Source organism: Erythrolamprus reginae, chromosome 5 (genome assembly GCF_031021105.1).
Source record: "Erythrolamprus reginae isolate rEryReg1 chromosome 5, rEryReg1.hap1, whole genome shotgun sequence".
In the NCBI taxonomy this organism is placed as follows: domain Eukaryota; kingdom Metazoa; phylum Chordata; class Lepidosauria; order Squamata; family Dipsadidae; genus Erythrolamprus; species Erythrolamprus reginae.
The window spans coordinates 52,973,945-52,986,758 of NC_091954.1; the positions used below are offsets into that span (position 1 = coordinate 52,973,945).

General features: G+C 36.8%; 1 protein-coding gene across 1 annotated transcript; it reads left to right on the forward strand.

Moving 5' to 3' along the window:
* Positions 1-9,659: 9,659 nt before the first annotated feature.
* LOC139168421 (prolactin-releasing peptide receptor-like) lies at positions 9,660-10,691 on the forward strand. Its single transcript, XM_070754003.1, has one exon. It carries the CDS (start codon positions 9,660-9,662, stop codon positions 10,689-10,691), a length of 1,032 nt encoding a protein of 343 aa, XP_070610104.1.
* Positions 10,692-12,814: the final 2,123 nt, after the last annotated feature.

The window sequence follows — 12,814 nt, forward strand, 5'->3', positions numbered from 1 at the left end:
TCAATAAATGCACCTGGTCTCAGAAAAGACAAGAGTTTAATGGTTCCGTGTTGAAAACAGCAGTAGTTTTGTGTTAAAAAAAACAGCCAAACTCTGCTGTAGAAAGCAAAGAAAAACAAAACAAAACAAAACAAATGTCAGACTCTGAAAAACAAATACACAAACAAAAGGCAACCCATCTGGCACAAAGAATCAGGACTATTGACAATGGTTGCAGCACAAATGATTTATTGATCCCTCTGCACAAGAACCCGGTTAACTAATGGTCAGCAAACATCTATAGAGCTTCTCAGTTGTCCAGGTCATAGTTATCCAAAGGTGGTTTTCGGAAGGCAATTAGGCTCTTTTAGTTTCCTTTTGCCCTCCCTCACCCGAATAAGCTTTTTGGTTGAAAAACAAAACATTTTCAAGAAAAAACCCCCATAAGAAAGTCCAGTTGCTTACAAAAAAGCATTTTTGGGATAATGGTCAGCATTACATTTGTTTTAAATAAAGGTCAGGGGGATTCAAGAAAGATTAGACTTGGATCTCTTGTGGATTCTAAACTTATGACATGTTTTACTCTCCACCCCAGATCTGTCTTTTCCTACTCAGCGCAAGCAAAAACATATTTGTCAGTATTACGGACTGTATTGTTTGGGTTTTCAATATATGAAGATAAACCAGCATTGTATGTTAGGAGAAAATAGTGATATTATTTTAAGAGCTAAATAGCAATTATGAGCTAGGCTGCAATTTAGCTATAGAAGGGAGACAGATGTGCTCCTGTCTGTTACATTCTGTTGTGTTGAGCTTTGTTGCATTGTGTCTGTTCTGCTGCCTTATCTTGTAATGTTGGTTACTGGTGTATACATGCTGATTAGTATTGAAATAAGAGCTGTGTGCAATATACTGTGTAAAGAGCTGTGTGCAATATACTGTGAAGAATATATTATACTGTTGTAAAGGTATTTGCTGTATTAATAAGAGAATAAGCTGTGTGCTAATACTAAATGGTATACAGTAATACCTCGTCTTATGAACTTAATTGGTTCCGGAAGTAGGTTCGCAAGGTGAAAAGTTTGTAAGATGAAACATTGTTTCCCATAGGAAGCAATGTAAAAGCGATTAATGCGTGCAAAAAGAAAAGAAATTGCAAAATGGTGCTCCGCTGGGCGCCGCCGCCCGGCTGTCACCTTTTAAAACAGCCGGGGGGCTTCTCGGCATTCTCCCAAACCCGAACCTGAACTTTGTGACGTCAAAGCTCCGCCCATGGAATTCCCTATTGGGATTCCCCACCTCCTATCCAGCCTCCAGATCGGCCGAAAACACTGCCGCTGATCGCAAAAATGGCACTCCGCCGAGCGGCGGCACCCAGCTGTAACCTTCTAAAACAGCCAGGTGCTTCTCGGCGACCTCCGGAACCCCGAACTCGAACTTCCGGGTTCAGCGTTTGGGAGAATGCCCTTAAGCCCCCCGGCTGTGTCAGAAGGTGACAGCCGGGCAGCGGCGCTTCTCGGTGGCCTCCCGAACCCAAAAAGTTCGGGTTTTGGTTCAGGTTCGGGAGAACGCCAAAAAGCCCCCCGACTGTTTTAAAAGGTGACAGCTGGGTGGCGGCGCCCAGCGGAGCGTCATTTTGCGATCTGCGGTGGGTTTGTAAGCCGAAAAAAGTTCGTAAGAAGAGACAAAAAAATTCCGAACCCCGGGTTCGTATCACGAGGGGTTCGTATCACGAGGGGTTCGTATCACGAGGTACCACTGTATTATATCTGCTGTGTGCGAATGAGAGGGTATATATGTAATACTATATGTACCTACTGTGTGCGAATAAGAGATGTATTATGGACTGTATTATAATTACTGTGTAATATTATGGAGATATTGTATATCTTGTAAATAATGCCTTTACTAAATGTTGGTCTGTATTATTGACTGAATAACCACCACCGCCACATGCACTTTATTTCAAATACAGTATTTCTAACATTGGGTATAAGCCCAGTGTGGAATGCTGACAATATTCATATGCAAACATAGCAAACATGGGGAGCAAATAAGATTAAAATGAATTTTTAACAAATTAATTTGGGTATCAATGAAAGTCTCTGGTAAAGCCTTGGATTCTGATTTATTTCTCAGATGCTATTTGGAACGCTGACATTAGGATTTGTTCTTTCCTTGGTGTATAAAAATATTTTGCTGCATTACAAGAATGGTGAATGTTTACTGGAAACATTGCAGATATTATGTACAGTTCGTTGTATAAGTAATGCTGTACATCTGTTAAAATTGTATTTTATGGCACATATTGTAGCTCCTTCCTTTTCTGTAAGTCATTGAAATCTTTCTTGCTAAACCTTTCCAATATTTATAGTTGCTTGGAAACACTGAATTCATCTCCCACGTTATCAGATCCATACATCAGGAAAGGCTAGTTATGGAATCTATACAAACATAGTTAACTGAATATTAAAATACATCCTACTAATGTAAAATATTATGTGAATGGTTGAGGAATGCAACCTTAAAACATCTTCAAACTGTTAAGAAAGATAATATATATCAACTCTGTGAATTGTCACTATTTATTTTATATAATTATTCTTTAATATATTTGTCACAATCCAAAGTTTGGCATTCTATTTCTTTCACTTTACAATTTCATTCCCCTGCCTATATTTATGTTGAAATGCTTAATGAATATGATGCAGTAGACCAACTCCATAAAATAAAATGTAAATTATAATAAATATATTAGTCTTTGCAATATACATTTTATTTTTGTGTGAACAAACTTACGCAATTACCCTTTCTGAAAGAAAGTGTTGAACAGAAACACGGGAAGCATCCAATCGAACATTCTGGGAATGATGAGGAATTGCTATATCTTAATCAAACTGTTTGCTGCCATCTATTGATCAAATGACATTTTGCTACACAGACTCAGAAACTACAGGCTTTATAAAGACATTACATGATGATTGCAACAATGTATGAATAATTTTAAAGAAATAGATCCTCCTAGGCCTCTGCTGTTGATCATATTTATAAAAGACCTGAATGAGAGGTTAGAAAATATGATTACTAAATTTATAGATAACCCAAAGTTAGATGGCAGTACCGGAACTCTGGAGGATTTTAAGAAGCTGAAATATGTTGCCAAAACGCAGCCAAGTAAATTTCAAAAGAGGTAGTTTTTGGTAGGAAAAAATCAGTGGCATAAAAATAGGATGAAGTGCCCATATTGGAAAAGTGGAAGAAAACGTGGATATTTTGGTGGATCACAAATGGAACATGAAACTGCAACGTCCTGCTTGTCAATGACTACTTCAGCTTCAACCGCAACAACACAAGAGTACGCAACAGATTCAAACTTAATGTTAACCGCTCCAAACTTGACTGTAAAAAATGACTTTAACAATCGAGTTGTCGAAGCGTGGAACTCATTACCAGACTCAGTAGTGTCAACCCCTAACCCCCAACATTTTTCCCTTAGGCTATCCACGATTGACCTCTCCAGTTTCCTAAGAGGTCAGTAAGGGGCGTACATAAGTGCACCAGTGTGCCTTTCGTTCACTGTCCAATTGTCTCTCCTTTATCTCCTATATATTTTCTTCCTTTCATATATCTTCTCCTCTATTTTTATATCTTTTCTTCTATCCTTTTCTTTATATATATTACTACATGTCTATTCTCTTCAATATGTATTGCATATTGGACAAATAAATAAATAAATAAAACAACAGGATAATGCAGCTGCAAAGAAAGGACAGGAGAAGAGAGGGAAAATGAGAGGAGAGGAGAGGAAAGAAGGAAAGGGGAGTAGAGTAGAGTAGAGTAAAGTAGAAGAAAGAAAGGGGGGGGAAGAAAAAGGAAAAAGAAATCTTAGACTGCATCAACAGAAAAAAAGTATAACATCTCTATTCCAGACTACTCAAATTGCACCTAGAATAGTGTGTTCATTTCATACCATATTTATGAAAGATATTGACCAGCTGGAGTATTTCTAGAGGACAACAGCCAAGAAGATATGAATGATTGGAGACATTGGATCTGTTTAACCAGGAGAAAAGAGGACTACTATGTTTTAGGACCCACACTATTCATACTATACATAAACGATCTTTGCGATTGCATCCCTAGCAATTGCGTTCTCTTTGCAGATGATGTCAAACTATTTAATACCACTGACAATACTGCTACCCTTCCAAAAGACCTTGACCATGTAGCAGAATGGTCTAAAACCTGGCAACTTCAAATCTCCACCACTAAATGCTCTGTCTTACACATTGGTAAAAAGAATCAGAATACTAAATATAAACTGGGAGGAATTGAACTTATTGATAACCCTCAATCTGTCAAAGACCTTGGAGTACTCATATCCAATGACTTAAGTCTTAGAGCCCACTGCAACAATATTGCCAAAAAGGCTTTAAGAATTGCTAACCTAATCCTTCGCAGCTTCTTCTCTGATAATTTTGAACTGCTAACAAGAGCTTACAAAACATTTGTCAGACCAATCCTAGAATACAGCTCGCCTGTACGGAACCCACATTGCATATCTGACATCAACACAAGAAGAGTCCTTCACTCCTCTTCTCACAACAAAATACCTTACTCTGCCAGATTTGAAATTCTTGGTTTAGACAACTTACAACTCCATCGTCTCCGTTCTGACTTAATTATAGTTCATAAAATCATATACCAAAATGTCCTACCTGTTAACAATTACTTCACCTTCAACCGCAACAACACACAAGCACAAAATCGATTTAAACTAAATGTCAACCGCTCCAAACTTGACTGCAAAAAATACGACTTCAGCAACAGAGTAATCAACGCCTGGAATGCACTACCTGATTCTGTGGTTTCTACTCCTAATCCCAAAACCTTTAACCTTAGACTATCTACAATTGACCTCTCCCCCTTTCTAAGAGGTCTGTAAGGGGCGTGCATAAGCGCACCACTGTGCCTACCGTCCTATTGTCTACTTTTGTTACTTTTTATTATTACTTATCTAATGTTTTATTTGTACAAATTACCACAAATTACATTTTGTTTGACAAAATAAATAAATAAAATAAAATAAAATAAAAAAATACTAGGAGACATTGTACCTGTCTGTGTCTGAAGAGGTAAAACATGAGACAAAATTATTCAGAATTGTTTCATAAGGCAGAACAATAAGCAATGAGTTTAAATCACAGATAAGTAGACTTTGGTTGGATATAAGGAAAACCTTCTTAAAGATTAAAGCTATTCAGACATCCTTGAAATAGGCTGTCTTGGATGTGATGGGTTTTTATTAGCTAGATGAAGATGGATATGGATGAGAGCCGGGGTGGCAGCAGGTAGAGTGCTGTACTGCAGGCCACTGAAGCTGACTGCTAGATCTACAGGTCAGCGGTTCAGATCTCATCACCAGCTCAAGGTTGACTCAGCCTTCCATCCTTCTGAGGTGGGTAAAATGAGGACCCGGATTGTGGGGGCAATAGGCTGGCTCTGTTAAAAAGTGCTATTGCTAACAGGTTGTAAGCCTCCCTGTGTCTAAGGAGAAGGGCGGCATTAAAAAATTGAATAAATAAATAAATATTCATGGGAAATACTGTAGTACAGCAGGCCTCAACCTTTTGGGCACCAGGGACCGGTTCCATGGAGAAAGTTTTTTCTACAGACTGGATGGGGAGTAATTTTGCATCCTGTGGATAGAGCGTTCCATGTTGGCACCGCCCAGGTGCTGGCATGCTGTGGATTGCTGCCAGTCCATGGACTGGAGGTAGGGGACCTCTGCTGTAGTAGATTCTTGCAATGGACTATGAATTTGACTAGGGGTTCTCCAATACAGGGACCTCCAACCTTCAAAACTCCAAGGGATCTTTTTACATTTATATTCTATGATTTTATAGTTAATCATCTCGAACAGATTCAACTAATTATGTATACACATTTACAAATCACAGTTTTAAATTCTGTATTGATGCCCTCCTCCCTGAAAACAGAACTCCATCTCAAGTTTTTAGAATTAGTCTTACTATTCACTCAATTATTCAAGCATTAGATGAGATTTTATTATTTATATTTACCCTGCAGCTGGTAAGTCCACCAATTCAATTCCGGTGAAAACACTATTTAAAGTTGAATTGGAACAGGAAAAAAAAAACCCTAATTATGCCATTTGTTTTGTAACAACTTTTGACTTATAATGAATCAGATTTTAATTTTTCAAATATTGTGCCTTGATAGGTTTGGAAAAAACTTGCACATATCTTTGCATGTTTCTTTAAAAATGAGCAAAGCTTTAATGTCATGGTTATTTTTAAAAAAAATAATATTTAATGCCCCTGTCAAGTGTTATTAAAACCAGAGCCGTCCACATTCCACTGATTAGTCTGAAAAATATGCCAAGCTTTCCAATCTCAGTTGGGTTTTTTTCATTAGTTATTTATCTTATTTATGTAAACCATGAGCTTTTATTCATGACACTACAAAGGATGAGTTAATCTCTGAACAATGATAAAACAAACTGGTGATATTTATTTATGCAAAACAAGGAATTTACATTCAAAACAAGTTATCTTGGATAATCAACAAATCTCTGAATATGAGTATACTTCAGGGATATATAATTATTTCCTCTGATGGTCAACATTTCGTGATAACTAAATAAATTTTGGTGTGGCTGTTCTCTCAGAAGATAATTTAAGCACTCTCACTGGAAGCTGAAAAGAGAAAATAGAGAATACCAAATAACAAAACCCACTTTGAATATTTATTGTACTGAAATCATTTTCTAACAAAGAAAGTTAGAAACAACAAAAGAAGAGAGCAGATAATAAATAAAATACCAAACTATCTGGCATCATGTATCTAAATCTCTGTGCTCAAGTCATTATTTGAAATGAAATTTCTAGTCTGGCTACTATCAGTCTATTATAATTTATTTTATTTTATTTTATTTTATTTTATTTTTTTATTTTATTTTATTTTATTTTATTTTATTTTATTTTATTTTATTTTATTTTATTTTATTTTATTTTATTTTATTTTATTTTATTTTATTTTATTTTATTTTATTTTATTTTATTTTATTTTATTTTATTTTATTTTATTTTATTTTATTTTATTTTATTTTATTTTATTTTATTTTATTTTATTTTATTTTATTTTATTTTATTTTATTTTATTTTATTTTATTTTATTTTATTTTATTTTATTTTATTTTATTTTATTTTATTTTATTTTATTTTATTTTATTTTATTTTATTTTATTTTATTTTATTTTATTTTATTTTATTTTATTTTATTTTTTATTTTATTTTATTTTATTATTTTATTTTATTTTATTTTATTTTATTTTATTTTATTTTATTTTATTTTATTTTATTTTATTTTATTTTATTTTATTTTATTTTATTTTATTATTTGTCAAACATGTACAAGATAGCGGGTATTGGTATAAGCGTAAACATAAGTAAAGTAGATACAGGTAAATTAGGACAATAGAACAGTAAGATAGGGATGGTAGGCACAATGCTGTGCTTATGCACGCCCATTAGAGATCTCTTAGAAATAGTGTGAGGTGGACAGTCTAAGGTTAAAGTTTAGCGGATTTGGGGAACAAACTACAGAGTCAGTGTTGTGGCTCGTTCACATCCAGAAGACCCAGAGGCATTGGTGGTGTGGTACAAGCAGCCTGTGTTCCTGGTACCTGAGCCTGAGAGTGAAGAGGCTGTGGTGTCAGAGGCTGAAGAAGCAACCAGGACCTTCTGCACCTCCTTAAGTGACTCAGGAGAAGAGGAGAAGCCCTTTCTTGATGCTAGGACTTGCAGCGCCTACAGCAGGCAAGAGTGGTTGTTGTTGTTGTTGTTGTTGCTATTATTATTATTATTATTATTATTATTATTATTATTATTATTATTATTAATTAGACTTGTATGCCGCCCTTCTCCGAAGGTTACTTAGGAGGAGGCTTACATGAATAGTATTGCTGGCTACTGGACCATGTTTTCTGGCTATTTAAGGCAGAATCACATGATGCTTCAATGCAGAGGACAATGCTGTTTCATTCCAGACTCTCGCTTCATCTATTGTCTCCAGCTTGTGATTTTAAAAGAACCACATTCTTGTCAGCATTAATTAGCTCTGGGCTTACAGCCAACCTCTGTAAGACTATGATAAGGAACTGTGCTATAATCTAGTAATTACTGATGACTTTATCTATTCTTGGGATTCTGGCAAGCTGCTAAGACATTATTAGCATCATGGGGAACACTTTATAGATTTTCCTTTCTTTTAGAAGAGACTCAAAACTGCTAAGATTTTTATTAGCAGTAAACTTTTAATATTAAATCTGGTGGTGTGCATCTTATTTTGGGGGGCTCGACACTGGGACAGAACAGTCAGGTAGTGAATACAGGCTTTGTTCACTTTGTTGCTGAAGTTGTATTTTCTCCAGTTGAGTTTGGAGTGGTTTTCATTAAGTTTGTATCTATTGTGTGCTTGTGTATTGTTGTGATTGAAGCATAAGTAGTCATTGACAAGTAGGACATTGTGGCAGATGATTTTATCAACTACATTTAGATCAGATCGAAGTGGTACATGTAGTTTAATGACTCTTTGCATTTCGAGCAAAAAAATTATTGTATTAGTCTTCGGCAGTTTTACAGCCAGAGAATAATTTTTGCCAATCAAGATATTCATAACATAACTCATAATATTGCTCATTCCTTGGCATATAAAGATAGATAACATACAAGTTAAGCAGATGAGGGACTTCATTTTCCAAACTTAATGCAATATCCTAAACTCGGGCAGAACCAACAAACACACAGCACACCTCTAGCTAAATAAGATTCAATATACCGTAACTCACAACTGCAGGAAAGATTTTTCGATCTCCATGTAGTTGAGTCCCTCTAGTGGTGATACTATTGATTTACTACTTCATCCTTTTAGCAACATGCCTGTTCTAAAAAGTCGGTGGCACCGAAGCCCGCTCTGTTTCAGGGCTGTAAGCGGGAAACTCAACATCTGATTGACCTCTGATGCTTTCATTGATAAAGTGTCTCAGAGATGGCTTGCGAGAGAGAAAAGAGAAATTCGCAGACTTTCCTGAAGGCACGCAACAAATGGAGAGAGATCCCTCCCCTCAAATTCATTTTTGAATATATAGGGAAGCCTGCTAAAAACCTTCAATCTGTGTATTTTAATTCAGCAAGCATAGCTTGCTCACTCGCTCCCTCCTCTCTTGCTGTTAACAAGCAGCTCTAACTGGTTATGGATTTGAAAATCAAATGGGATTAAGAGGAAGAAGAAGACGCAGAATGACTTGTGGGGAGAACAGCCGTAAGTATAGTTCTTAGTGCAAATAATGATTTTCTCAGCTGCATGTTTTTAAAGGGACAGAGTTAGATTTACGCGGAAAGAAAAAAGAGGGTGCCACCAGATTGATTGTATCTTATTATTCCTATGTGTAAGGAAGCGTCTGCTAAAACTCACCCTCCCCTGTCTCTTTTTTGCAGATGAATATGTGCAAATGTAAATGTCAGGTGGCCAAACTCAAGATAAAATCTGTCCATCATCCCAAGATGATTTTTTTAAAAAATTAATGGCCATATGGGCATGCCTGTGTGCTCAGATTAATTTTATTGGCAAGGAAATTGTAGCAGTTGGAAAAGGCAATGGAGCCAGCAAACCTGACCTCTCAGAGTCTTCTGTCTGCAATTCAGAGCAACACCAGCAGCCTCTTCCTGGGGCTCCAACTTATCCAGTTCTTCAAGCCTCTCATTATTCCTTGCTATTCTCTGGTGGTCTTTGTTGGTGTCATTGGGAATTACCTCCTTATTTACGTTATCTGCAAGACTAAAAAAATGCACAATGTCACTAATTTCCTTGTGGGCAACTTGGCATTCTCAGACATGTTAATGTGTGCCACCTGCGTGCCACTGACATTGGCGTATGCCTTTGAGCCCAGGGGGTGGATCTATGGACATTTCATGTGTTACTTTGTGTTCCTGATGCAGCCGGTCACTGTATTTGTCTCTGTTTTCACCCTGACTGTCATTGCTGTAGACAGGTACTTCACCATGGTTTATCCCCTTCGGAGGAGACTTACAATATCCATCTGTGCATATATCCTGGCTGCTATTTGGCTGTTGAGTTGCATATTAGCTGCCCCAGCCTTGGTCCGTACTTACTATGCAGAATTTCCAGAGTTGGACTTCTCCATCTGTGAAGAATTTTGGTTCCACAGGAAGAGGGATCGCTTAGCCTATGCCTACAGCACCCTCATCCTCACCTATATTCTGCCCTTAGCCGTCATATCTGTTTCCTACCTGAGGATCTCGGTCAAGCTGAAAAACCGAATCGTTCCTGGTAACGTTACCCAGAGTCAAGTTGAGTGCGACCGAGCTAAGCGGAGGAAGACATTTCGTCTGCTCGTCTTGGTGGTCACTGCCTTTGGAGTTTGCTGGCTGCCTCTGCATCTCTTCAATGTCATCAAAGACATCGAGATCGGACTGATAGACAAGCAATACTTCAACCTTATTCAGCTGATTTGCCATTGGTTTGCAATGATGTCTGCTTGCACAAATGCCTTCCTTTATGCCTGGCTACATGATCGGTTTAGGGGGGAGCTTAAGAAAATGTTTGCTTGGAGGCAGAAAAAGACAGCACCTGCCACGAACTGCATTGCGGCTAGCGTGGCTTTGTAAGCATGGGGTTCCTTCTCATTTCTCTTACTTTTTTCTAGGCTGTGTACCTGATATGAAAGTTTAAGCAAACGCAGGTGATACGGCACAGAACAGTTCTATTCTTAAACACGGATCAATTGTACCAATAAAGGCCATGGCAATATGCTTTCTTACTCAGCACAATATACTCACCATAATTGCTATTTCAACATTGGGGCTTATTGCGGTAAAATATCACATCTGTGTATGGGGGGAAAGATAGAAGAAACAGAATATGAATTTTGTTAGTGCTCGGGAGCGGGGAGGAGAGGAATTGCAAATGAGTAAGAAGGAAACCTGAAAAAGTACCCCATTTGCTGACTTGATATAAGCCACGCCATGCTACAAGATGACTTAACTGGAATGCAATGCAGGGGAGATGGTAGGCTTATGGGTACATAATTTGCATGCATATATCTAAGGAGATGGAAATGTGAAAGAAAAACAGTTATAAAACATTTAAGTGAATGTTTTACATTTCTCCCACCTAAACTTTAAAAAAAATCATAGATATTGTTTTTAAAGCCAAGAACCTCATGTGTGTTTAGCTTAGCAAGGAAGTTTTTCAATCGACTGCTGTAAGACAAATTTATTCTAATGCATAAGTGTTTGGACTCTTTTTTTAACCAGGTGCCTTATTTTTTGGAAAAAAAATATTCCTAATTTTATTCACTGAATGCTGCGATGGGAGGAATCCTACAAGAATAAACTGTGGTTGGATAGAAACTAGGAGATTTGGGGGAAATTCCTTGACCTGGATTCATTTAATTGAACTGACTTTGCTTTGTAACATGTAGTCTTGTTGCGCCTGTGAGAACATCCCTCTGTAAAATTATTTGAAGCTTCCCATAAAAAAATGTCTCTGGCTCCACCAGAACCTGATAACTTCTTTGTTTCTGACTTTCTCTGTTTTTGTCTGTTTGCTTTCACCTGTGATTCGAGGATTTATCTCACCTACAAAAAGCTATTGATAAAATAGAACGGGTCCAAATGCAGGCTACAAAAATGGTGGAAGATCTTAAGCATAAAACCTATCAGGAAAGACTTAATGAACTCAATCTGTATAGTCTGGAGGACAGAAGGAGAAAGGGGGGACATGATCGAAACATTTAAATATGTTAAAGGGTTAAATAAGGTCCAGGAGGGAAGTGTTTTTAATAGGAAAGTGATCACAAGAACAAGGGGGCACAATCTGAGGTTAGTTGGGTGAAAGATCAAAAGCAACATAAGAAAATATTATTTTACTGAAAGAGTAGTAGATCCTTGGAACAAACTTCCAGCAGACGTGGTTGGTAAATCCACAGTAACTTAATTTAAACATGCCTGGGATAAACATATCCATCCTAAGATAAAATACAAAAAGTTAAATAAAGTTCAGGAGAGAAGTGTTTTTAATAGGAAAGTGAACACAAGAACAAGGGGGCACAATCTGAGGTTAGTTGGGGGAAAGATCAGAAGCAGCGTGAGAAAATATTATTTTACTGAAAGAGTAGGAGATGCTTGGAACAAACTTCCAGCAGATGTAGTTGGTAAATCCACAACTGAATTTAAACAAACATAAATCCATCCTAAGATAAAATGCAGGAAATAGTATAAGGGCAGACTAGATGGACCATGAGTTCTTTTTCTGCCGTCAATCTTCTATGTTTCTATGTTTCTAACTCAGCTAACTGTTTTTCTTCACGGAGAACTCATGAATATAGAGAGTTCCCTGCCACAATTCTGTTATTCTACCCCTTATGTTATTTGATCTTGTTTTCTATCAATTACATAAAGCCATTATTATACAAACACAGATTACTTCAGTTTCACAAACTCCTTTCCTGTAAACCTTTATTCTGGAATGGTTATCACATACATCATGTGCATGTATATTAGCGTATTGTTCCCAAGAAACACCATTTATTGACTCAGCTCCATTTAAAGAAACATTCCTCTTCTTTTCTTTCTCAGGATGAAAAGTATACTGATTTCTATACAGTTTCGGCTCCCTTCAAAATGCAATAGTTGGAAAGAATTGTAAGACTGAAAATAAACCATTAAAAGCCACATGGAATACTAAATGTCACATATGGCAAAATTGCTAAATTTCCAAATGAATTCAA

Coding starts and splice junctions, on each gene's coding strand:
- LOC139168421 (XM_070754003.1), top strand. CDS start 9,660: ATGGAGCCAGCAAACCTGACCTCTCAGAGTCTTCTGTCTGCAATTCAG.